The sequence below is a fragment of the Struthio camelus genome, chromosome W, assembly GCF_040807025.1.
Source record: "Struthio camelus isolate bStrCam1 chromosome W, bStrCam1.hap1, whole genome shotgun sequence".
Taxonomy (NCBI): Eukaryota; Metazoa; Chordata; class Aves; order Struthioniformes; family Struthionidae; genus Struthio; species Struthio camelus.
In genome coordinates this window covers 17,038,942-17,066,487 of record NC_090981.1, presented here as the reverse complement: position 1 = coordinate 17,066,487, position 27,546 = coordinate 17,038,942, and the positions used below count along the sequence as shown (strand labels likewise).

At 38.9% G+C, this 27,546-nt stretch overlaps 1 protein-coding gene across 1 annotated transcript; it reads left to right on the top strand.

The window, feature by feature from the left end:
• The first annotated feature begins 176 nt into the window (after positions 1-176).
• Positions 177-18,309, top strand: LOC104150282 (GTP-binding protein Di-Ras2). Its single transcript, XM_009684442.2, has 2 exons — positions 177-525; positions 14,204-18,309. Exon 2 carries the CDS (start codon positions 14,245-14,247, stop codon positions 14,842-14,844), a length of 600 nt encoding a protein of 199 aa, XP_009682737.1. The 5' UTR covers positions 177-525; positions 14,204-14,244; the 3' UTR covers positions 14,845-18,309.
• Positions 18,310-27,546: the final 9,237 nt, after the last annotated feature.

The following is a 27,546-nucleotide window of genomic DNA, read 5'->3' as shown; positions in this document are numbered from 1 at the left end:
AACTACAGCTTTAAATGACAGACTACTAAATATTTGCAGGACTTAAAGATTAACTGTAAAAATCCACTACCCTTGGTGAGATAGCCAGAAAATTACAGCCTATATATATATATGTATACATATATTCCACAATTATTCAGTAGGTGGCAGTTAAAAGCTTAGATGAGCTTTGCAGTCGCCATTTAGGCAGTAGCACCAGCAGAGGCTGGAGTCAGTCCATCCGTAAAAGCAGAAAGCAAGCGAGAGGCTGCAACCAAGCCAACAAAAGCATTAACCACGGCCCAGGCACTCGGAGAGAAAGCGGGAGAGGAGCAGAGCAGCAAGAGCGCGAGCCACAGAGCGCACGCACATCCGACAGCAGCAACCACAGAGCGCGAGAGAAAGAGGCAGACGACGGAGCTACAGCCCCTTGATTAAGGCACGGACACCTTTCTGGTGGAGAAAGCCCACAGCAGAGAGGGTGAACAGCTGGTGCGATGACAGGCAGAAACTGAAGAGCATTTGGAGCCTTCTGTTCCTTCACAGGTAATTTCAATCATTTTTTTTCTGCAGAGGCTCTCATAATAAACCTAGCATTGCATTGATACTAGAGGTCTTTATTTCCTTTGGTCAAAATCCACAGTCGTCGCTCAGGCAAAATTTCCACTAAAGTCAATAGAGTTTTGCACGAGTTATGACTGCAAGATTTGATCTGACTGTATATCTCACGTAGAGAACACAGCGTGTTATAAGCTGGGGCTGGAAAGGAAGCCAGAGGCTGGTCCATACTGACCAGCTAAACAACATTATTTTTCAGTATGCTAGTAAGGGCTTCATAACCTTTTCTTTTCTTTCTTTTTTTTTAAACTGTCTTGCATTAAAACCTCATGTGCTGAATTTTGCCCTAATTTGTACCACTGCCACTGCAGTGGTTTAAGGAGAGGTTGCAGTTTTTTAAATGAAAGCTACATTCAACCTCAGGTGATGAAAGACTAAAAAAATGTTGAGTTTCAATAAAATAACGCCAGGGCTTTCTTTCTCTGAAACAAACACAACTTTGCCGGATTCCACTCACAGGCTGACAATATTCTATTTAGTCAGTAGCTTGTGCCACTCACTGAAATAAAGGAAAATAAATCATGAAGGGCCATTCTCAAGTATCTGCAAGTGACATGAATTCAGAGTTGATAAGACTTCCTCTCTTGCTATGTTCTCTGCAAAAGGTGGGATGTTCTATATGCTGCAGCACTCAGTCACAGCCCTGTGAGCTCAGAATGGAGCCACAAGATTGGATGTATTTTTGTGAAAGTATTTTCTAAATGTATTGTTTCTATGAGTGCCTTATTATACATGAATACATATTCATGTATATATGCCTATTTATAAATGCACACATGTATAGGTATGTCATGTCTGCATACATATACCCCTCCAGTAAAATGAAGCGTTTACAATTTATTGTTGTTACACATTTGCTAGGGTTTAGTTGATTGTGTCTAGAATGTTTGCAGATCCCATGATTTTTAATTCTGGATCAGATGGCTTGGGTTTTGTTTTTGGGCACTCTTTTTTTTAATCTTTTCTTTTCTGACTAATGGACTCCACTCGAGTTTCGGGAGCTGCTCCCCCACCCCACAGGCTCCAGCTGTACTTACTACACTCAGTAGTGCCCGACTCTTGTGGAATGGTATCTGTGCCATCCCTCAGGCTGTGAGACATGGTCTTCCTCCAGGTTTCACGCTCCCTCTCACAGTGTGCACCTCACTTGACAGGCAGTTGCATGAAGGACTGTCCAAACATGGAACAGGTTCAAATACACAGTTGCAAATCAATGGCCCCATGGAACCAAAAGTCTGGGGGAATGATTGCAGTGTACAGCTATTTATCTTCCTTCCTGTGCAAAGAGAAGAATGAGTGGGTAGAAACTGGTTGTGCACACATTTAGACCAGAAGGTTTCAAACCACTACAGCAGCAAAGCTCTGGAATTACCTTCTCAGTGAAATATCAGAAACAAAAGACTCTAAATGTTTTTCAGCTGGAACTTGATTCATTTATGGAAGCGATTACATTAAATGGTTGCCTGCAATGGTAAAGGATTGGATTTGATAATCCAGAAGGTCTCTTTCAGTGCTAAATTCCTATTCTCCTTACTATTCATTGGGAGTTGCCTTTATCGAAAGGTCTCTCTGCAAATGGGTCAAGGTCTTTGGTAACAAAGTTGTTCATGCTACCCACATCAATGCCAAACACAAGCATATTTCTCTTCTAGATTGTGCTGCACTTCTGCTTGCACCACAGTGGCCCTACAGCAAAAACGTGAGCCTTGATGGTCCTAAGGCTGAATAATATCCCTCTCTCAGAGTGCAGAGCAGAGCTGTTCTTAACCTTTGGACAACAATCAGCGTATAGTGGCATGGCTACATACTGGTCTAGTGGTCAAGCTCGTATTACACATTACACCATATTCCATCAGCTCTGCAATCTCTGCAATACCAGCAAAAATAGTGGATCAGATATAAATTGATATTGCTGTTACTAAAGCTGTTACTAATGGTGGTTCTAGTTTTCTTTGAGGTTCACCTGGTACTTTGATTTTGCGCTAACCAACACATTTACCCACGTAAAGATGCCACCATGGTGGGTGAAAAGGCAGAGACCCATACTTTCATTGTGATGGATGGTGTACTATTTGCCAGCCTTAGCTTACCTTAACAAATGGCTATAAAAAGTATTTTAGTTCAAGGATTATCTCACAGAATGGTGACTTTCAACTCTGTATTCCCTTTTCCTCTACTTTCTCTTTTTAATCAAACTCTACTTTTTTGTCATTGTTATTCAAGAGGACACCACCACACTGAATTGCTTTTAATTTGCAATTTACCCCAGTATTTTGTAGTATGTAATAAGCTGCATTTGGATCTTTTAGCTCCCAGGCTGCATGTGAATATCAGGCCATTTGTATACTTTAAATGGAAATTTACTGTGGAACCAGTGGTACCAGTACTGTTCAGTACGTAGTCTGGTATGAAATCTTCCTTATTTTTTTTCCTCCTAATACTTCTTGCTACTAGGCCTTGAGCAAGTATCAGTATTACATACCAGAAGAAAAATAGCAATTTTGTGAAATATGAATACATAATATTAGAAATATTCATTTTCTCCCTCTTAAATGAACTATTTATTTAAGGGCACCAGAAAAAATCATATTGGAAAATGTATTCTGTTGGCTCTTTTTTAGCTTCAGCCCAAATAAAGGTCTTTCAGTATGAGCAAAGACCTGCTTCTACTGCACTTCCTATTGTTACAAAAGGCGCTCTAAATTAGCTTAATGCCGCAAAGGCAGTGAATAAAACCCACCAAGTGACAATAGAACTGGATGTATGGATTGAAATTAAGCACGCCTCTTATTTGCCTTTTAGTAAAAAAAAAAAAAACCAACAACCGTAATTACTAGGTAATTCTCAAACTGAATGTGAAAGCAAGATGAGCAAAACTTCAAATGGTAGAGAAAAAGGGTGTCAAGGCTGTGACAAACACACTTTCCCCTTCACACCAAAGTCAGTAGCACCTCCTCAGAAGCAAATAGAGCTGAGGTGAAGGTCAGACTTGTGTATCTGCGATGCAAATCCGTCTCTGATTTATTTGACTGTGTAGGGCTGCTGGATGGTATAGCAGCGAAATACAATCCCCCTCACACTGACTGCAAGTGATGGAATGGACTTTGGTTGAATCTGAATAGGCGGCAATGAAGTCGTGACAGTCTTTTAACTTCCCTGTTTCAAATGGATATGTAGCGAAGTGGTATGAAAAGAGCAAATCCATTTCTGGGCTGCAGAAGGTTCCTTCCCGAAATGTTCCAGTAGCGCTGACTTAAAAGCAGTATGAAGCTCCCACAAGGAGAGCTACCTTCTTTTATTTTTTCTTATGTTCTTCCTTAAAGATCTAGCGTAACAGCTTTTCTTCTGAAAAAGTCAGTAATTTCAATAATCAAATATTTGCTACCATATAGTTGAGCAATAGCTCAAACACTGCTGTAAGCCCAACTAAACAAATTTTCCTTCAATCCAACATTCAAAAATTCCTTCAAACAAACATTAAAATGTTGATGTGGTACTGAGAAAGTATTTCTAACTTTTCTAGTGCTATAAAGAAAATAAACATGAATTGAGAACAAACTACCATTAAGGCTATACCTATCATTCTTAATTCAGAATAGCAACTAGTTAAAGCTGGGGTAGTTATGAAAATGAAATTTCTTTTCTTTTTACAAGTAAAACCAAACTTCAGTAAAGAAAGTGTTCAGTTTTCTGAAAGTGTTGGCATTAGAGAGATAGATTTGAAAACTAATTTTTAAAGAAAATACATTTTAGTGTAGCAGGAAGAATAAATAAAATTTCCAAAAAATTCAGTTTATGATAAATCGTGCATCACAGACAGCATACAGCTTCTTGTCAATATTTGGAAACTCCTGTCAGAAATCTGTCATTGCTGGATCATACCCCACAGTTACACTTTAATCACTGATTTTCAACCCTCTATGACGTGCAGACAATTTTCAGCAGAATCACAGACTTCTTCCTCATGCCTGGGAGTGTATTGACAATGGGACTGCACTACTTAATCACTTCCCAAGGATCCTTCTGGCTCCTGAAAAGCACTGCATTAACCTATTCACAAGTTGCTGCCTAAGAAAAACTTGCAAAATTTATTGCATTGGCTGGTAGGCTTTTTGGAAGACTTGCCATGTGAAGTTAGGACAGCAAGACAAACAGCAATATTCTCACTCAGACCTGAGCCATATTGTTTTGAATAGGAGTATTATTTGGGCTGTGTAAGAGTATCTGTCTGTGTCCCAATGGCCAAGACAGCAATCACTACATGCCTGGCAAGGAAAGGGAGCTATAGGCTATGGATATGCATAAGTCAGCAGCCCTTAATCTTTGATGATTCTGCTTCTGTAGGACACTTGGGCAAATGGCTCCAAATTAAAACTAAGCAACAGAGGACTACAGAGGAAAGGCAAAAGGGTGACTAGTCTTTGCACTTTTTCCTCTGCTGAATGGAAAGCAGTCTTACATGGACACATCACTCTTCTGTGTAAATATACACATTTCTATGGAAGTCAGGCGTTGCCTGTGCTGGGACTTCTATCACGACCCTCACAATATATGCCATTTAACATCCAAAGCTTCTAGAGCAAAATGATTATTTGAGAAATTTTGCTTTTCATTTTGGGGGCTTGTTTAGTGCTTTGTGTGTTTATAACTTTTTCTATTCAGAAAAATTGAAGAACCACACTTCTTTCCATAAGATGCAGAATAAAAAGTCACATTTTTTGGCTACTGGACACCTGGAAAAGCAGAAGCTCACAAGAGTGTAAGATGGTAGTTAATTGCTAAAAGGAATATTATTTTGTTCAAAATAGAGTGGCTGAAGGTCAGACTGAATCTCTGATCCTGCAAATATTTATACAAGTGAAAAATTTCAGTTAATTTCCCTACTGTAGTTAACTGCTCTACCTCATAGCACAATGTTCTACATGTTGAAAGGTGTTTGAAATATAAGACTGAAAGTTGATCTTTCAGTCTTTCAGTCTTTGCTCAAGTAAAGGAAATCCACTGAAAACTGAGCAGCTACTACAATATTTGGCCTGTTATAGCAGGGATTAAATCCCCCCCTCACCCCCAAAAAGAAAAAGCTCCCATGACAAAAAATACTCCTATAAGAAAGTTGAATACAGTGCTGTTACCTTGACATTTTTCTCTCTCTGTGTAAACTTAGGAATACCTAACTACTCATGAGTAGTAGTATCCTCTTTGGACAACTCATCTCATTCTCCTCCCTTTCTACTTCCACTTCTTTATTGCCTGCAGAAACTGATTCTGCCACAATCTCTAATGGTCTTATATTAGCCCATGAGCTAGTCAAGACTAGCTTACTATTACTAGTCAAGGGACTATGACAACTATGTGTTTGGATTTTTCTGTTTTACCAAGGGAAAACAACTACTATGACATTTTATAGAGGTTCAAACAATTTTGAAAAGGCATTATTTTGGGAAATGAGATCTTCAACACCAGCATGTTGAAAATATGGCTATTTCTTTGCTAAATGAGAGCACAACATCTGTAACTAGAGAATAGCATAGGGCCTGGATTCTGCATGCTTTAAATACATATTTGTCTTTAAGATAGATGTCCTTAAGACAATATTCTACTTCTGTAAATACAGAACAAAACTGTGATAAATTATTCTGAAAGACTGGCTTCCTTTCCACTCTTCTTCTATATTATGGAAGCAGCGTGAAGAGAATCTGTAAAAGATTTGCAGAGAACCTTTCTGAAACAAAACTTTTTAAACCAGATATCCTGGCTTAATATCTAGACTGCATAGGCAGTGTGGCATACAGTAATATCTGTAATATAGTGGAGAATCTGGCCCAAAATGCAAAAAAAACTGTGACTCTAGCTAACACTGAAAAAATGGAGGAATTTTTCTTTTTTTTCCCTTTTTTTCTTTTTTATAGATACTTAAAAGCAAACGTTGCAATCACCCCGTCCAAATTCTCTGCGCACATTGTTCACTGCTGTTCTGCTCTGTCTCAGCCCTATCCAGCTTTGCTCAGATTGAGCACTGCTTTTGTTTCACTTAGCAAATTCAAAACAATGAATTTTCCATTCAAATTCAAGTAATTCAAATGTGGGAGAGAATCTCGCTCTAAAATTGAATCTGTTTCAACTGAAAGGAATTGAATTAGTAATTTGAATTTGCGCTTTTGATGAATATGTGCAGTAGAAAGAAAAATGTCTGATTGGGCCTCTGCCTGTCAGAAGTGAGAGCAAGCAAGTATTACCACAAAAACATTGTGTCAGTTAAAAAATGGTGTTTAGGACACACCACTGTTTTTGTTTCCACAGAAGATGCCATTTTCTCTGTAACACAGGCCAGTCTGCTTCCTTCTGTTAAATGTTCTTATTGAGTTGGCTTTGCTTTTCCCTCAAACTAGAGTTGAGAGCAACTTTCTGTCATTGCCTGCCACGGCCTATCATGACACCTAGTTTTTGCATTGACTCTGAAAAGAAGACTCTTGGAGTCTAAAAGCCGCTGTTCAGCCTGTTCTTTTGTTGACCACACTTGATAACTGCCCCAAAGATCTTAATTAAGCTGTTTTCAGTGTCCAACAGTTGAATGCTGTTTGGTTGCCACAGCATTTCTAATTGTGGCTTCCTCATTGGCCTGCAAAAATCCCTGATTTTTATCATCTTTCTTTCACTGTCAACAGCTCTTTTACTATATGAATGCTATACATTCAGACTTCAGAAACAATGTTCAATCAGACCCCAATTAAGTATAAATTAAGTTAAGAGAAAAAGAACGTACTCAACTCAAGCATTTTCTTAAGGCTGAACTGGGATGTGCAGGCCGTATAAGCTGAACCTATTTTCATTCTTAAAATAGCAGTACTTTATATGACACCAACTGAGCTTTCCTTTGGTATACCAGTAAGCTAAATCTTGCCCATTCAGTGCTGAAAACCTTGAAGTAGATTTAATCTTTGCTGATCATGCAATATGCCGATTATTCTTAAACATCATTCTTTGACATCCTCTGGTGTTAGCTGAGATGAATGTTAAAACTGGGCAGGATTCGGTGACTCATTATATAAATGATGGGCTTGGCGGGACCCCTGTCATGAGCTCATAGACTGATTCAAAAATCAAGCTTTTTTTATGAAACAACAACAAAACTGTTGCTGGAGTCCCAGAAGTTTCTGGAAGCAACTAATTTAACTAATTGTCAGCATTTCAACATCATCAGAGTAATCACCTTTCCTAAAGCAGAGAGATGCTTCTCAGAGAGTTATCATTAGGTGGAACAGCTGTAGGCAAAGTAAATCTGTTAGCAATGAAGCCAGATTTCTGGAAGATACTTTCTTCATATCGTGCTGGAGACTACGAGAAAACTCAGAGAAATCTCAGGTCTAATGGCTTAGTGATCTCTGGCCATGAATAAACACCTTGGCAAAAATGCAATCAGTCAAAATCTTTGAGTCTCACATCACACTATTTTGTGAAAGGCATTTTTTGCATTTCAAGACTTCCTTTCTTTTTTATGGAGGACTTTTGTCTCATAAAGTTATCGGAAAATTTGTAAAAACTATGAATAAATAATACTTATCTTAATATCTGTTATCCAATAGTCTTTGTCTAATATCTAACAAAACATCTAACAACATGGCACTACTGGAGAGAGTCCAGCGGAGGGCTACAAAGATGATGAGGGGACTGGAGCATCTCTCCTATGAAGAAAGGCTGCGAGAGCTGGGCCTGTTCAGTCTGGGGAAGAGAAGACTGAGAGGCAGTCTCATCAATGTCTACAAGTATCTGAAGGGTGGGGGTCGAGAGAATGGGGCCAGGCTCTTCTCTGTGGTGCCCAGTGACAGGACAAGAGACAACGGACATAAACTGAAACACAGGAAGTTCCATCTGAACGTGAGGAGAAACTTCTTGACCGTGAGGGTGACTGAGCGCTGGAACAGGTTGCTCAGAGAGGTAGTGGAGTCTCCTTCCCTGGAGATATTCAAAACCTGCCTGGATCGATCCTGGGAAATATGCTCTAGAGGACTCTGCTTGAGCAGGAGGGTTGGACTAGATGATCTCCAGAGGTCCCTTCCAACCTCAACCATTCTGTGTGATTCTGTGTGAAAAGCATTAGACACAAATTCAAACACAAGAAAGTCACTAATGTATAGATAAACATTTTGAAAACAAGGAAAGATGTTGTAATAACTTATAAACTGCAACTTTGATATGGCAAAGCAAATTCAGGCAGCAGTTTTGCTCTGAGTACATCATATAATTTTAATTACCCTCATTAGTGCTGTCAGTCTGTGCATGGCTCCTCAAGTTGATGTGACTGGGCCAGTTGCCCTTCTATTTTATGTAAGTGTGCAATACGAAAAGAGGAGGTATTTTGAATTGATATTTATTTCTGGCTAAGGCTTTGCTCAGATCTCAACTACACAGGCATTAACAGTGTGCAGATCTTCCCTGCTACAAAATGGCAAGAACACCACCTGCATGAAAGCCTGCGATGATGTAAATCAAAAGTGCTGCAATGTTCCTGGAGTAAAGAAATCACAATTTTTCACTAGCTAAAAATCAAGGAGCAGGCTTTGAATGAACATTTTGTTCACCATCAGAATTAAAACCAAAAAAAGTGCTTTCAACATGCACTAGAACAGAAAAAGCTGTTTTAACTGTTACCTCTTCAAATGTTAAATTTTCAGCTGATGAGAAAAGAGAGAAAAGAGAAAAAAGAGGAAAGAGAAGGGGAAGGGGAAGAGGAAAGGGAAGACAGAAAAAAAGAAAAAGAGAGCCTTGTAGTAAAAGATAGAAACATTAGAAATAGAAAAATATACTTTCTTTACTTTAAATCCACGTTCATTGGCAGGTAAGGTGAAAATACCCCCCCCCCCCGAATGCCTAGTTATTTATATATAAACATTGGACAAGTAAAAATTCCTTGCAGAGCTCTCTTTCCCTCTTGTTTATAAATAATGTGCACCTCTTTCATCTTTGATATGGTGAAATGGCCAGCAGCCTCGCAACCGTTCTGAGGTTCATCTCGTCTACGACTAGATTTTCCATTATCATCCACCTCACACCATGTGTCATTACATAGTGGTGTCATCACTGGATAGCCTGATGGGTTGTTATTTTAAATTGATGCAAGCTTTTAAAATAAACATATTCCACATACTTTATTAGATTTTCATCATAGCAATGAGAATACAAAGAGACATCTCCTTAAATATATATAAAAAAAGTGACTGACATGAGAGGATTTTACCCAAAGAAAATGAGCTTTCAGGAAATTAATACACAGCATCTGACAATTGCTGTATTGCCTATCAGACTGACATCTGAGTCAGATGTCATCAAAACTCAAGAACTGGATCAGCGAAGACGACATAATAAAAGCTGCTGACTCCAGATAATAAATGTAGTATCAGGTTGTTTTACAAAACCATTGTTACCCTAAAAGATACCATTTAGCCAAACCATTTTCAAAGAAATTTGCAACCTGTGACATTTCATGGAAGACTGGCAATATAAATATGGTGAAAATCTTCTGTAGCAAAACCAAAACAGTAGAAGGACTGGAGAGTAAGCATCGTTCTCTTACCTACTTTCAAGTACAGGGGAGAGGAGAGTATACCAGCACAGCAGGCCCATATGATAATCTAGTCTCACATTACCCTAGGGGTAAGTATTCAAGTAAATTCATTTTCAGAAAACTTCAAAAGTATTTAATATGCACAAATTCAGCTTCCCTATCCCTTTTTGCAGCAAAAAGGAACAAATACATTATTCAGTGCTCCAATACAAACATGACAGGCAAGTTGCGGATACAGTAGATAGACAGATTAGACCAAGAAACTGATTATAGACGATGAAGATAGCTATGAAGACCCATGGGCTAAATACAAGATCAGTGATGCTGATTTTGTAACTGCTAATGCACCCACACATAATTAGTTACTCAAAGAACATTAAGAGTTTGAAATATCAAGTGCATAATCAGTAATGCAAGGCACCTTGTTTAAACACTTCATAAATGTATATTTTTACTATCATTCAATAACAAAATGACCAATCTTACAACAAAATGATGCAGTCCCTAAACCTTGTCTTCCTGCCAGAACCACCCTTCAGTTCTTTTACCTGACATGTCAGAAGCAGCTAGTTAAGAATTTAGTCTAAATTAAAATTTTGCAGTCATGTTTCAACTGGAGGCAGCCCTTACTCCTAGCAAATTGCTCATGAAGCTCCCTGGCAGCAACACAGACCTCGCGCTAGAAGAGTACCTGCAGAAAGTAGAGCTAAGTCAGTGGACACAGTTAGACGGAGACTCATTAAGACTTGCTGAATTTTGCAACGGAACAATTAAAAAACAAAGGGGATGGATAAGTATTACAAAAAGTGCTTTGTCTTTTCGTTTAAGGGATACTAGTTTTGTTTAAACTAACACTTGAGAGGATGCTGGTAAATTTACAATAATACAGTTTGTAAAAGTAGCCATGACCTCCTGCCTATGGGGAAGTCATCGAGAAAATGGATCCAGTGGTGCATGGTGGGAGGACAAGAGATGACAGGCATAAGTTGAAATGAGAAATTCAGACTTGATATAAAGGGGAAAAATCACTACGAGGATAATTAAGCAGTGGAGTAGGTTGCCCAGAGTGGCTGTGGGAAACCCTGAAGGTTTTGGAGCCCCAATGGGACTAAGCCCTAAGCAACCCGGTCTGCCCTCATGGCTGACCCATGGGGTTGAGCAGGAGGTTGGCCCAGGGACCTCCTGAGAGCCCTCCCAGCCTGTATTATCCTACGAGTCTGTGGTCATTTCCACTGACAGCCTGCTCAACCTCCACAAGCAGTCTATGTGCTATCCTTCCCACTGGCAAGTCTTCCTAATGTCTAATGTGAATCTTCTGCTCTGCAATTTAAGCCCATCAATTCCTGTTTTATCCACCATAGATATACACCCTCCCCCCTTGCAACAATTTATTATGTATTTGAAGACTATTTCCATGCCATTTTCAGGTTCACTTAGATGCTTTTCAAATGCTTAATACTTAAATGCAGCCTTTAAGTGCCACATTTCAATTTGTTCTAACTATTGGGCAAGCATATGTGCCAGCTTTCTTGGAGACTTCTAAGCGTTTTTAAAACACGCAGCTTAAAACACCACGAGTGCACTCAGCAGATTTTTTATTTTTTACTCCCACTCTATTTCACTGATTTTCATAGTCAAAAACAGTTTCTGGCGTCATCCCATATGTATTATCTGATTGTGCAAATTAACTTACACTTGAGCTATTTCTGAGGTAAAATAGCCATGTTTTTCTCTCTTGCCTTCTTGCTCACAGAAATTATTAAACCGTAATTCTCACAGTAGCGCATTCTCCACACTTGCCTACCACTCTAAAATCTGTTCTCAGTTTGCACATTTGCAGCTTACAGTCCTGTTTATTCTCAGAGGAACAGCTTCCTGCTAGCTTCCTCCAGTCTTATTTCTTGCTAGCTACATTTGATTTTGTTTGTTTTCTCAACAGCAGGAACTCCTTGCCCATTTCCCCTCTTCCTTGGAGGGCCTTCCCCTTCATATAAACACATGTACCAGTGTTTTTGGAGACTACTCTTCTTTCCATTCCTTGAATTCTGCTCTCACGGGGAAATCATTTTACTGCAGTGCCTCAGGATGAACACCCTTATTTATCAGTCTTTGCTATATTTAAATAGGTCTTTGAGAGTTACAGTAACTGCAGCATAGGAGCGATCGAAGGGCCAAAGCTGCTGTTTGCCTGAAGCCAGGCTGGGCAGGCAGTGCTGTGACGGCTCTTCATTTTGCCTCAGGATTAGCGTTCCCAGTTGCGTTGGTTATTTTGCCTAAGGTGTGGAGGATGAGGAAATACAACTCCTTCATCCAACACATTATGTGAAGACACGTGTTTTTGGCTTACTCAGACATAAGAATTAGAAGGGAATAGGATGCCCTGAACAAGAAGGATAACAAAATCAGGGTATGCTTGAACAGCAAAATGAAGACATTAGTGAAGCATGGGCAGGCATGGCTTTAATCTAACTGGCACAGGCAGCAATAGCATTGAAGATGCAGAAGCACAAAATTCAGTGTGGGCCAGCAACTCGGATAAGGTCATGGGGGCTCACTCACCTCCTTACCTTTGCATCATCCCTGCTATTGCTCCCTGGGCCATATAGACAAAAGGTCACTTAAAATTCTTCCCCACACTCCAATCACTTCTTCAACTGCAGTGCAGAAATACCTTGAAGGCTATCAGCTTCCTTATTCAGTAAGGAAAACCTTCAGGTTATTCTGGGTTATCTATGACCCAGGCGACATTGTAACAAGTCAGTTCAGTCACCTGGCCCCTAAGGCAGTGAGGTAAGAGAACAGTATTTCACTTACAATCTCCCCCGTTAAATCACTCCTTTTCCTCTGAATAAATATGGGTGCAGCAAATTTTGCAGTTCGTCCAACACATACTATTTATATAATCCTCTGTCTAGCTTTGGTCTGAAAAATAAGGTTATCCTAGATGCTCTTCGCCTTTTAAGGTTCAAATATTTTAGCATTTATTTGTTTAAATCGTACTAAGCATAAGAGGTACATGCTGTGTACGTAATGAACTGCCACTGACAGTGAGAGAAATTTATCACCATATTTATCTCAATGAATTCCAAATCAATTATAGCTTGCAACTCTGATAAAACTTTATCATTTTTATTATTGATGACCACATCTGTAGTCCTATTGTTTTTCAGATCGGTTTTGACAAAGGGTTCCAAGCTTCAGGGCTCACAGTGTTTTGTGACTACTCACATACGCACATTTGTCTTTTATTCTGAGCTTGATAATATGGGCCTTTTTCAAAACCTTGTGAAGATGCCTGCACAACCTTTTTCAAAAATGTAGGATGTCTCATTCAAAGATCAGGTACTGCAAAATAAAAATTAGAATGAAAAGGCAGACTGAACATGAACAATCTTGGCTTACCAAAGTGTACCCTTTGAACTGAAAACAAAGTGTGAAAACACATCAAAGTAGGGTGTACACTCCCAGAGACTTACAAACAAAGCCATGGGTCTGGTAGCACATTAGCAAAGCTATCAGTGCTATTGCTGAAGAATCCACAGATGTCTCTTACACTTCACTAAGAAATGTAGTCCAGTTACACTGGAGATAAATTCTCTTGCTGTTGAAGAGACGGCATGTTGAGAATAACTGAGTCTCAGACATGTGTCTATCAGTGTGCTTCAACAACGATTCATTTTAGAAACTTTCTTCAGCCCTCGGCCTTGCTGAGGGGCCAGTTTCCCTGATGAATGGTACAGCTTTTTATTCTGGGGGCACTAGCCCAGTAGGATGAATGCTTAAAATAACAAGGTTAATTTTAAATAAGGTGTGAAGTAATGAAGATGATCTTTCGTTACCAACTCAGGCTGGATTGGAAATCCTAAATCAATTGTTGAAATAAATCATTCTATAACCTATCACTTCTGGAAGTATTACAACTGTGATGTCATCACTTATGTCATATTCATTGTTCTTATTGGGAAAGTTAGCACAAAGTCCATTTCCCCCCAGGAAACTGTATTAATATCTTTGTTTTTGTTTTTTTGTTATTTGCTTTCCTAGATCTTTCCCTCTAGCTGAGAGCACCAGACTCGCCAAGAAAAATGCCTGAGCAAAGCAACGATTACAGGGTTGTTGTGTTTGGGGCTGGAGGTGTCGGCAAAAGTTCTTTGGTCTTGAGATTTGTGAAAGGCACTTTCAGAGAGAGCTACATCCCTACCATTGAAGACACCTATCGGCAGGTGATCAGCTGTGATAAGAGTATATGCACTTTGCAGATAACTGACACTACTGGGAGCCATCAATTTCCAGCCATGCAACGTCTTTCTATTTCTAAAGGACACGCTTTCATTTTGGTTTACTCAATTACCAGCCGACAGTCCCTGGAAGAACTCAAACCCATCTATGAACAAATATGTCAGATTAAAGGAGATGTAGAAAGCATTCCAATAATGCTGGTGGGGAACAAAAATGATGAGAACCAAAATCGAGAGGTGGAGAGCAGTGAAGGAGAAGCCATGGCCAAGAAGTGGAAGTGTGCCTTTATGGAGACCTCTGCCAAGCTGAACCATAATGTGAAAGAGTTATTCCAAGAGTTGCTAAACCTAGAGAAACGCAGGACTGTGAGTTTACAAATAGATGGCAAAAAAAGCAAGCAGCAGAAAAGGAAAGAGAAGCTGAAAGGCAAATGTGTGGTGATGTGAAATTACACTGCCATGAGTCAGTCATGCAGTCTCATCTGTCTGACAATACTGGTATGAAACCTATAGACAACAGAGAACCATACAAGACCCTATATATTAGTATCTGTTTTAAAAAAAAATTTGAAAAAATGTGTTACTGTGGTTACTATTAAAAAGTCAACAATTCAAACATCATTTGCTCCAGCTACCTGTGGAAAAAAAAATCAGGACATTAAAAACAAGACAGGCCAGGATATCTAATTTTACAATATACAGAAGAAAATAATTTCTGTCCTTAGCGTACTGTGGAAGATTTGGGACGTCAACTTCGTAATCTTTATGTTTGCATATAACTGCAATGGAAGGCAACGTATCTACATAACCTAATCTTAGAAGAAAAACAAACAAATGCCCATGAAGAAATCTAGAATGTAAAAATGCATGCTGGATTAAGTTATCATATCCTTTAAGAACGCTGTGGACAAAGAGTTCTGTGCAATTTTCAGTACTGACTGCTGGGGCTGTGTGAATAAAAAAAGGTAATCATGGATCTGCCAAATAAATGGACTATTTTGCACTAAAGGGAAGTATAGGGGTAGCACAGTTAAAAGAAATGGAGATTCTCTCTACCTCCCACAGCATGAGATGTCTTTCTAGTCTGATGCAGCACTTGAATGGAAGGATGGGGAAAAACAACCCCCTTAGGAGAGCTGGAGATCATCTCCTTTTCTGGACACGTCTCTTCAAGAACGACCTGCACTTCTAGCCCCAAGACGTTTCAGAAGAGCAGATGTTTACCTGTGTCCCCTACAAAAGCCCCTAAGGAAAAGGCTCAGTTCAAACACTGCTGATGGATACAGTGTGATTAGTGAATGAACTGAAAGTCTATTGAATTGGCAATGCTGTTGGAGGGCAGTCAGTGTAGTACATAAAGTTTTTATTCAGATTACCAGATCAGCCAAGTACAGTCTCTTTACACTACTATATTTCAATTAGAATGGTTTTGCATTCATCCTAAACATCCAGTACACTACTAGATCTATTGCCTTTATATTGTCTAAAGGATTTTATATTCACTATTTAAACTTACGCTTTGAACTGCTGCGACTGTTTATAGAACCAAATCCTCCATCTTGAGTTAGGGCCCACAAGAGTCTCGAATAGAAGATTTCCTAGGACGAGTACTACAGGATTTGGCATACTAACAGTTGCAGTCAGACCTGTGTTACAATGGAATACAAGGTTCAGAACAGAAACAACTGGTTCAAACTACTTTGTCAGGCGAAACCGCTCTTCTCAAAATCTTTGGAAGGGGAAGAAGTGTATGCAGTGTGAGCTTTTCTGGATCTCTCTCCAAAGTTTTTTAAAATACTAATATGAATGAGTACAGTAGGTATCTTACAGATAACAGCAAAACAAAGACCATCAAAGATAAAAGAAGCACATACATTTTTTAAAGGACACATCAAAATTGTATAAGCTACAATTTGCACCTTAGGAACTGCTTTGAAATAAGAAAAACAAAACACCATATTTTTGGGAAATGTGTATGTCAAAATCATACTATGGGGAAATGCAGTCAAGTACTAGTATTATTAGCATGCATGCTGCTGCATTATAAATGTCTTCTAAGCGCTGTTTAAAGGCAGTATTCGCATCAAAAAAATGTTACCTTGCTGCTCTCAGAGCTACTGCTTCTTTACCTTCCACCTTCTGAACAGAAGTGCAGGTGTTTCACAGGTAAGATGATAGCGTACGTTTCTTTGAGCAAGAATTGCTACTAGCGCTCTCAGAAAGGAGCACAACTTTCGTCATTCACCCGAGAAATTTTGGCGTTATTAAAATCACACGCCAAACTCCTCCTGATTTCAGAAAGGACAGAATTTTGTGCGTGTACTTCATCGTATTGGAATAGAAAACTGGAGAGAGCATGGAGAAAGCTAAGGCTCTTCCTTAACAACAAATTCCTGGCTCTTACACAATGCTTTTTCACCTCGAGTCTCAAAGCACTTTACAAAAATCCTCATCTTAGCTTTACAGAAGGTGAAACCGAGGCACAAAACGTGGAGCAACCTCAAGGAGGTTACCCAGCAGGCTCGTGACAGACCCAGACATAAAACCAGAACTCCCTGAGCCCCAGCCCAGTGCTCTGTCTGTGTTTGGTCAGCTCGCCTCTTCACATTCGTAAATAATTTTTTAAAACGCATTAAGAAATCTAGTATAGTTTATACGGCTGAGCGCATTTTCTTCTTGACAGTCTATCAAGAGATCAAACAGTACTTTCAGATCAGGGATGCAACACATTTAAAAGCACTATGTTTAGTAAGACTTTTGTATATGTTTGTACATTTAATCTGTTTGTAAGCAAACGGTTGAAGATTCTCATCTTTACAGTTTTGGCTTCCAGTAACAAAACTGGAAAATAAAAAGAATGAGCACACTTAGGGAATAAGGGGTCATTTACAAAGGTCAGCAGTGCGGAGGCGCGCAGCCGACGCTAACGGAGCGGTGCCCGAGGCCATGCACGGCACACGTAGGAGAGCTCATTCCAGCAGCCTGCATGGAGTAATGGTAGAGAAACTCCAAGAAAAAGGGCCGTATAAAGGCAGAGATCCTTATCATACTACGACTTTCACTGATGGGGTTATTTACATGATAAGGAATCTTGCAGAAGTAGAATCCAGGGAATATGACTTGGGCGCAAGGGTTATGACTGAAACGTGGCATTTGGCCCTTGACTTTAGTTGACTGTGTCTAATGGCAAGTGAGGCGTAACTGTGCGGCCAAGGTGGAAATAAAACAAGGAACCACCTGCTGTTAGGCTTAAGGACCATTTCCTTCAATTCCCAGGCAATTTCTCTCCTATTACATAATAAGCCATGAATTATTTCATGGACTTGCATGTATCAAAGCAAGGCCAGTACAGAAGCAATATTACTCATGGACCACAGACTCGAAAGAGAACATATTTTATACCCTTGCATTGTCATTCTAGTTTATACTACTAGATTTTACATATCTTACATATGTGTGAGCTAGTTTAAAATATTCGTTTTGCTATTACTTATACAAACTTTTTTTTAAATACAGGAAAAAAAAACAGTTAGGTAAAAAAAGAAAATACACAGCTTTATTACACTTTGTGTTTTCTTTGGGAATGTGATATCAGTATAATTAATAAACTCTTAAAAATGTACAGAAATAACAAGACCTATTTAAAACATGTAACATCTACAGTGAATTTTAGCACCTGGAGAACATGATCTGGACAAATTGACTCTTCACAGCGCATGACTTTTATATGTGTATATGGAGTATTAAGATATATAGTTATCATGAAAATGTGTTGTTGCGATTTCATTAGCAAATACTTTATTCAAAAACTCTGGATATGAAGTCATTTGTGCCTACAAGTTTCTATGTTTCCAGTGATGTTCTGAACATACAAAATAAAGTTTTAAATGCAAATGTGAGTTTGGAAAAAGCCTTGTTAGTGCCTGTACTGCATTTATTTCATAAGCATTTTAAACATATCTTTCTCAAAAGTGACAAATGAAGCAATTCCCTGAACTGAAATAGATTTATAAATATTATGCAATGTCCTAAAGTTTGCAGCTGTACAAATGAGACTCCTGCAGGGCCAAGAATTAGAATTATCTGATCTAAACTTTACCTTTTTTTTATTGCAGCAAGATTTCAAAGCAATCTACCTTCTTCACAGAACCTAGACAATTGTTTCTTTCAGTCACAAAAAGCAAGAGCCCATATTTTATTACTCACTTTTAAATAATGGCAGATTAGAACTTTGTGCTTGTTGAAAAATTGAAACTTACTATATGGACGCTGCTCTTCCTCTCCTTTTCTACTAAGCACATGGTCTTAGCTTACTGATGTTTTTGTGGAATTTCCTAAGCCAAGCAACTACTGTATATAATAATACCACGAATGTTTCAAACTAATATTGTAAAAAAAATCCAACATATTACTCTAACACTTCTTTTTATTCAGAGGAGGTGGTAATATTTGCTCAGTTAAATAACACGTTCTGTATCTAAGCAATAATTTGCACACAATAGAGGAAGGGATCAATAAACAGTCATGAATACTTATGCACATTGGTAGGCATTCAAATCATTTTAAAAATACTGAGTATTGAATGCAAATTTCATATTATTGTGAACTAGTTGGACATGGCAGTCAAGAAAGCTTTTGCTTTTTGGCAAAGGACACCCACAATTCCTCATAATTCCTGTTATTCTTTTTTTTCTTATAATACACCATCAAATACTATGTATTGTACTGCCTCTGACACAGTGTATCCTGGAACACTGGATGTGTCAAATCAGTGTCCTGGGGCTTGCAAACATAGTCAGTAATTGTTTTAAGGATATTTGCACAAACATATTCCACATGAACACCACAAACATTACAAAATTTGTTTGGCTAACAATTTTCTGTCATGGGTTCCCGCTCCTGTTTCTTGCTGAAAAATGTCTTCCTTGTTTATACATGTCCTCATTCAAAGTCATGAGTACGTATTTAAGTCTCACTCAGTTCACTGCCATTTTAACTATGTCTCATGCACATTCTATGCATATTTTCACATTAACCCGAGAGTTTATTAAATGCACGAGACGGCATCTGAAGTCCAACTCCACAAAAGCTAGAGTGAGAGGCAGTGCAGAGCTGGGACACCTTCGAGAACATGGACCTGGGTGCTTCCTTGTGATGGACACAGACTAAATTAACCAGGGTTATACGAGGTTCAGTTAAAGAGTCGAGTCCCATCTGTTTCATACACTTTACTTTGGTCCAGCACTGCTTTTTCTAATGAGTCATAGAGGACATACTGAGAAGTCATAATGGAACCGAAGCAAAAAGGAACATTTGTTGTTCTGTCAGATATATTTACTCCCTGTTCAGATGCTAGGAAATGGTCTGAAACGAATCCTACCAGCACAGTTTTATCCTGATGCTCTGAAAGCAGTGGATGACATTATCTGCGATGTGGAAGCTGCCATTGTGTTTGTATTCATTTCAGTAGAAAAAGCAGGAAATCAAGAAGGAAAAGAGGTATTTTTCCATGAGAAGAGCATGGCAAATATTTTTTCCATACATGAAAGAGAAGGAAGGATCATTTGCAAATGACTTGCCGGAGGGTTAGCCCTCAGACAGAGACCACAAGGGGAGACCACAAGGTGCCAATCACTCCAGCACATATCTGCTTTACAACAGCATTTGCTTAGTGCTGTTGTGAAGAACCTTTGTCCTTGGTACTTGCCTGCCTTATTTGGTCCAGTCCTTAATACACACAGATTATGGGCCTACGGGCTTAACCATCTTAGGCGCTTTTAAAATCGCAGTGCAATGGTACTGTATATTTAGGCATATAAATTTAATTCCAAATTTGACCTATGGGAATTCCAGGACCCTGCTGGTCCTCAGAAGAATTGGATCATTGTAAGAAAGAGGTAGCAGGAATATAATTTGGGAAAAAAAGGAAATGGAAATGTCAGAAGTAGCTGAAGATTTTACATGAACTTCTTAATTTTGCAGGAAATTCTGAGATCAGCCAAGACTCCTAAATATATTTTCAAAGGAAAAATCAATATTCAGTGAGCCGCACTAATGAGCACTGCTGTTAAAGACATTACAATAGTTGGCTACCCAGGGAGAACAAATGTTGCTCGCTTGGCGATCTAGTCAAACCTAAAAATCCTTAAAAAAAACCAGCTGTAAACTGGATGGCTAATTTATCCACCTATGTATGAGAGCACACTCTCTAGCCACAGCATTTTATTCTCATTTTCCCCCTCAGTCCAGGGGCCTTAGTTCTTCAAAACTAGAAACACCTGGCAGAGGTTCAATAACACGGCCCAGCCCTTCCCCCAGATAGGCAGTTTTCTGCAGGAGCTGCAGGAACAACATAAGGAGCCCCCTTCACCTTCCCATTAGCCTGATCCAGGGTGATATTCCACACGCCATCAAGAAGCTGCATATTAATCAATTAAACCCCCACACTGATGTAGGTGTCCCAAAACACAGCGTCACAGGGCCTGGCCGCTGGCAATCTCCACAGCCCTGAGTTAAGCAACTGGTATACACGATACGAGAGGCCGCCTACAGAAAGAAGCTACAAAAAGCAGCAAAAGGAGTAAGCAGCCACCTCAGCTAACCACTGGAAGACAGTGAGGAGAAAGATGAGTGCAGGTTTTCTCATTCGCCTGCTCTGTGGGAAGAAGCAGCTCTCTTCCACCACGAGTGCAGAGCTCTGAGCGCTCTCCGCAGCCCTTTTCTTTCAAAAAACCTAGCAGTGATCAAGGCCCATCTTTGACAATGAGATTAAGACGCGTTCGGGACGATGAAGTCTAATATAGCGGGAAGGAAGAGCAAGGTAGTTTTATAGAAGCACGTCTATAAATGTCCAAATAACATTCCCTTTATATATGGCTCTGTGAAGAGCACGTTTGGACATCAACAAACATGCTGAAGGACTGTTTTAGAAGGAAGTTTCATGATTGCAGACAACGGCTTGTCTGGAGATGAACAATATGGAGGGAAGTTGAATCTGCATAACATAAGTGGCAATATTTAGGAGGAAAGATATGAAATAAAGAAGGAAAAAAGTCAATTGCATGTCTTTAGAATTATCCTAACAATAAAGTTTATTAGGTTACAGAATGATTGCTCAGAACAAGTAGTGATTTATCCAAACTTTAAAAACAAGGATGCTGTAAAAGTATCAGTCTTCAATTCCGCCCTCCCCTTCTGCTGCCAATAACATATTTGGCCATGACTGCTTTCCAGCTTCTTTTCAAACTCAGTTCTGAGTTTAATTACGAAGGTCTGAGCAGCCCCTAATCAGTTCACAATCTTTTGCTTACCCAATGGCCAAAAATAAATGTCATTTTACACAAACAACCAAGAAATTCCATTATGCTGGGGACCATCTTATTTAATAAATTACTTAATAATGAACACTTCAAAATAATTTGACAAGTCCAATACTCAAGAGAATAAATTCTCTTAGATCTTTCCCATACAGAAAATAAAAGTTCTTTTTGGTTAAGTACGTAATAGCACCTAAAGTGTGCCCAGATTGCAGAACTGGAAAATACCATCACAGCCAGATGGAAGAGAACACAAAATTTTATTCCCGGGAGAGTGGGGAAAAGAAGCAGCAGTATCCCTGTCTGGCTACATTCTCTGCCTCTCCACTCCCTGGGAAGAGCTGCCGGGCAGGCTGTGTTAGCAGCAGGCAAAGCTCTGCCTCATCCACTGGAATCAAGTTTTAGAGAAGACAAAAAAGTGAGAACAGTGCTTGGTCAGGGGCATTCATTATTTTCTCCTCTCCTCTACAGCCAGCTCCTGTTACATGTGCAGCCTCTTAGTATCTGAAAAAGCGGGGACAAGTGGGTGGCAGCAGAGCCAGGGGTACAGCAGTGCCCTGAAACACATGGTGAGATTCAGGCTTTGTTTCTAGGTGGTAGGTGGGGAGAGGCAACGGGGAGCCTAAGCGATCCTTTCCTCCCTGGCAGATGCTGTGCGTGTTGGGATGTTCATGATAGATGTAATAAGACTGGAAGCCTGTGGTTAATTTTTATGGCCCAGCTGTAAATACTTGGAAATATGGTGTGAACAGGAACCTCAACAAATGCCTCACGCAAAAGCGATATAGGAGCTACTAAGAAGAAACAAGATAGGTCAAGAATATGTGTCTACTTAAGTGAAATGTTTGCTATATATAATAGGCACTTTAAGTACACATTGGTCCAACCAAAGCATCCATGGACAGAGTTCCACTCTTCTTCCTACTGATCAGTCTAGCCCAGATTAGGTCAAAATCCACAGAGTAGACAATATGGGACAGGGATACATGTAAATATTACTCAAGTTGTATAAATAGGTGGAATTTGTATATTGTGTGCTATTCTGGAGATGGGAGAAGACTTAAAAAGGACATGAGTTGAAAGGAATATACATTAGCTTTATCGTATGGGCTCTGTTAGCTCCTTTATCAGCTACAATTCCGTGTTCTCAGAAGTGACCATGGTCTAACATTGTTGTGGCACTTATGTTGAACAATGCTACTTTAAAATTACCTTGGGAGTTAGATTATTTAATAAAAAAAGGTTACATTACTGTCAAAAAAGTATATTATTCCACATCATGCAGATACATAAGATGATGCGCTTTCAAATGGAAGCTAGTAGTTATGTATCTACGCTCGCTTTATTGACACGATTTCTTTAGCCTGTCAGTTGTGTTTCCTCAGAAACTTGAAATTAGTCCTCTTTTAATGGATTTTATAAGATGAGTTAGTTTTAGGAAAGAAACTTTCATATTAGGACTATTTTCAGCAAGAGATTTTTAAAGTACATTCAATGGCAATTAGAATTTGAAGTTCAACAGAAAATTTAACAGTCATTTGCAGAGACAGTATTAGTCATTCATTTCCCACACAAATATGTTTTATGGTTTGAAATGTCACTAAAATGGGTATTTTAGAACACAAAGCAGAAGCTCAAATAGGAACAGATTGAGCTTCTTGTATTTTAACTTTCAAATACAGGGAAGTAAATGTAAGTTCAACTTTTTTTTCAAGGCCAGAGACCAAACTCTTCCCCTTGGTTTAGGCTAGAATAAACTTGTCGCTATGTTTTCCATCTTATTTTCAAGAATGACATGTTTTGGGCTTGTTGTTGTTACCCATGTTGTGGGTAACAAACCACACGTCTTTGAACTCTAAGGTTTTAAATGGTTGATCATTTCAGTATGGGGAACAACCAAACGAAACCAGAAGGATAATGTGTAAGTAAGTTGCAAGAGGTGACTATTAGGAAATCAAAGTCTGTTCCTTTTTCTAACTCAGATTTTGTTTGATCTTGAGCAAAATGAGTAATTCTCATTTGTCCAAAGTCCTTACATATAAAACTAGAATAACATAACTTTTTTCTTCTTGAATATATAGGAAACTTATGGAACATATCATAAACAAAAAGTTCATTTCTCTCCCTGTATTCTTCTAATGTTCTCTTATAACATAGCTGCCAAATTTTCAAAATTAACCATCTCTTCCAAACTTATAATCACAACACAGGATAAAAATCTGTTCTCCTTTGGATACCTCAGAATTTAGGTTTCATGCTTTCATTTCAACCTACTCCGGTATCTAAACAAACTTTCCTCCTCCAACTCCAATTTGTAAGGCCCTCTGCTGCTTGATAATGCTTGTCCCCCTGCTCCCCTGTACAGAAACCTACTGGAAATGAAGGAGGAGTGCGGAAAGATTGTAGTCTGAATATTCTGCATTTACTCAAGAAGAAATCTGCAGTACCTGCTCTGTTCCTCTGACTTTGGCTATTTGTACGTCAGGCATGCTGGGTACGGCCTCTGCAGGAAGGCATCAATTAGTTAACAGCTACCAGTTCACGTGCTGGGCTCCCTAAAGGCCCCAGGTGATTGCTCCATACACTGAAGTTGGCATGGAGAATGCTTCTGGTCCAGCCAGGAGATGTCTCTAGCTACTGTCTTTATCATGACATTTATGTACTCTTTGCCGCAGATTTTCTTTTCAAAAAAAGCTCTCTGGAGGTTGCATTTGTCTTTGAAATTTCCTAAGGAAAGACCACATTAGATGAAAGCTTTCTAGTGCATTTATCTAAAACCGACTTTCCTGTAGAGCAAATCTGGAATTCTCATCACAGTCTCTAAAGGAGCAATAACTCAATACCATAACACAATCAACCTTTGCTTTTCACTGACACGATCAGCTATGCTCAGCGGGGGCAAGACTAAAATGACAAAAAGTATTAATTGCATCACTGTGTGAGAAAGGGAGCATCCAAGTCAAGAGTAGAAGTTACCTAGAGGGCATGGTGGTGTATTTATTGATTTTGCTTTTAACTTCCATCAGTGGGAAAAGAGACAATGTGCCCGTTAGCTTCCTTGAGTTGTAAAGAACAAATGTTCAATCCTTGAGTGGATTTACAGGAAAAAGATGTAAATTCAGTTCTGTAGGCTTTGTGTTAAATTTATTCATTGATTGGGACATGCACATTGAATGACCAGTAGCTCACATGACCTTTAATGAAGGCTGGCTATTTTGGAAAACAAACAGACAAATAAATAAATATTGCTCCACTTCTCTGATCCTCTGACTTTGGCCAGGGTTCTTGAAATGTCCTATTTCCAAGTAGCAAAATTAAAACTTAGGGAAAAGCTTTCAGTGTTTTTTGACACACCTAGACAGCTTTCAAAGAAAGAGATAGACAGCTTTCAAAGAGGGAATGAATCTGAATGAGTGACCTATTTGACAATAAAAGTGACCAACAACCTCAGATCTCTGAACTTCTTCTGTTCAGTTTCTTATCTTTGAATAACAAGAGAATCAGAACTAGCCAATTTCTGTTGATGGAGCTGAAGCAGACATGTACAGCATAATACTTTTCTAGATTCTTTTTTTTACATCACTAGACCAACAAGAAACGTCTTACACACATAGGGACACAAGTACACAGGGAAAATGCCACACAAAAACTTGGCTAAGATTACAAGCCAGGGAATGATCAGAACTGTAATTCAGGTCTAGTGCTTTCTCTCCTGTGGAGAAAGAGAGGGCCTGAAGGCCCCATCAATACGTAATTATTTCCTTACAAAAAAAGCAAAGGTGTAATTATAGCTCTGGACTGATTGTTAATAGATATTATTTGTTCCTTATCTATACTGCATCAATTTCTGAACAGGGCTCTTTTTTTGAAACTAATTCTCATAAATTACCTTTTAAGTATTTGTTTTTAAAAAATGTTTATTCACAGGAGAATGAAGTTAGGTTGGTAGGCTGGGTAGAGGGAAAATATTGCCCTCCAGTCTTTCCAAAAAGCCTGGTCAAACAAATGAGAGTTTCTGAAAGCCATGGCTTCCTGCTCAAGCTTAGATGAACACCCAGAAGGAACATACCATTCACAGTTCCAGCTTCAAATGCTTGCACTCACATCCATTCCCCTTAGATTAACAGCAACAAATATACACATATGGAATATGGCCATGAGGCAGGGTTTTGCTAAAGAGTTTTTTTGCATACTTTAGGAAATACCGGTAAAAAAAAGGCAGAATGCACGGCGCCATGAACTGATTTACACAGACAGGAAACACACGAACATGAAGAGATTAATAATGCAGGAATTAACAGGTACACCAAAGAAACAGAGAGAGGAAAGGCATCTGTTCTTGCTCAAATCAGTGATGCCATTCTGGATTTACACAGGTTAAACCAGAACAAAATTTGGCCTAAGAAGTAACACTGGTGGAATTGCATTTAGTATTAAGAGAAATAGTGTACATTTGATTGTATTTTGGGGACAAGACTCAAATACATTTCGTGACTTTGTGGAATAGGAATTAAAGTGGAGAGGGATCTTCCGAATATGACTTCTGGAAGTGAAGCGAATGCTGGCAAAAGGGATCAGGATTGCACGTGGAGAACTTCACCTTTAAGTCTGTCTTAGTCTTGAAAACCACCTGTCTTAAGCCTTTAAGCTCACCCAGGTTTGAAGGCAGGAGTTATGTGGTGCCTTCTGGTTATAATTTTATATGGACTGAGGTGATTCCAGCCTAGTTCATAGCAAATAGGTGTCCAGATCTTGAAAGCCATGTTATTTTCATGGGCTTTTTGACTAGCAGTAATTATCTTCTCCAATTAAATCAGTTTTTGAAAATCCTAAAGAATTATATCCCATTTGAAAGTACATACTGTCTATACAGGAGTAGTGAGCTTATAGGCAGATTTCTCCTCCTCTGATAACTATATCCTTTCATTTTCTCTTTAAAAATAACTTAAAAGTTATATTCTGAGATTCTCGGATGTTTGCGCAGATGGGATACAAAATAAAGGTTCAATTAGTGGAAAAAGTAGCACAAAATTAGAGCTTGTAATTTGTGAAGTCTTTTCTCTTTGCAAGTCAACATTTTACTGAAAAATCAAATACTACATCTAAGATTTATCACACAAACTTTGGAATATGTTGATCAATGTCAGTCTTTCCTTATGCTAGACTGTTATAATCAGCATGCATGTATTTTTTGTTTTGTTCGTAATTTAACTAATGTAATGTAATTTAACAATGTTTATTATTATTAAAATAATTTAACTATGTTCATAATTTAGCTACTAATAATTTATAAATGCAATGACATAGCTGTTGCATTGAGATATGACCCCTTTTAAATCACTTTTGTGTTTTTAATTCTTTTAATTTGAGTAAGGTGGAAGCATAGGGAGGAAAGCGTTCTCAAGACTTAAAATATAATAGTCTGAATTGCCGACAGCCAGTATGGGAGACCTGAGTAATCCAAAAGCTAGCTGAGAAAAGAATGCAACAGGATACTAATTTCTAGCAAGCCTTGCTGGAACTGATGGCAAATTTTCTCTTTTTATGCAGACAATAGAGAAAATTACGGCAAAGGAAGTACTACCATCTGTAACAGCCATCACTGAAGAGAGAGGACATGACTGAGAATATGTGAAGGTAGAAGGCAGTATGGGTGGAAATCGTTATGAAAGGAATGGCAGGAAGATCTGAAAATAAAGACAATAGATTTCAGGAAAAATAACACTTCAGCTGACTAGTAAAGCCTCAAAGTATTACCTCCAGATCTGGGTCCATATTAAGAAACGTGCAGACCAATTGAAGAGATCCAGAGGAGAGCAGTGGGAGTAATAGG

Coding starts and splice junctions, on each gene's coding strand:
- LOC104150282 (XM_009684442.2), top strand. CDS start 14,245: ATGCCTGAGCAAAGCAACGATTACAGGGTTGTTGTGTTTGGGGCTGGA.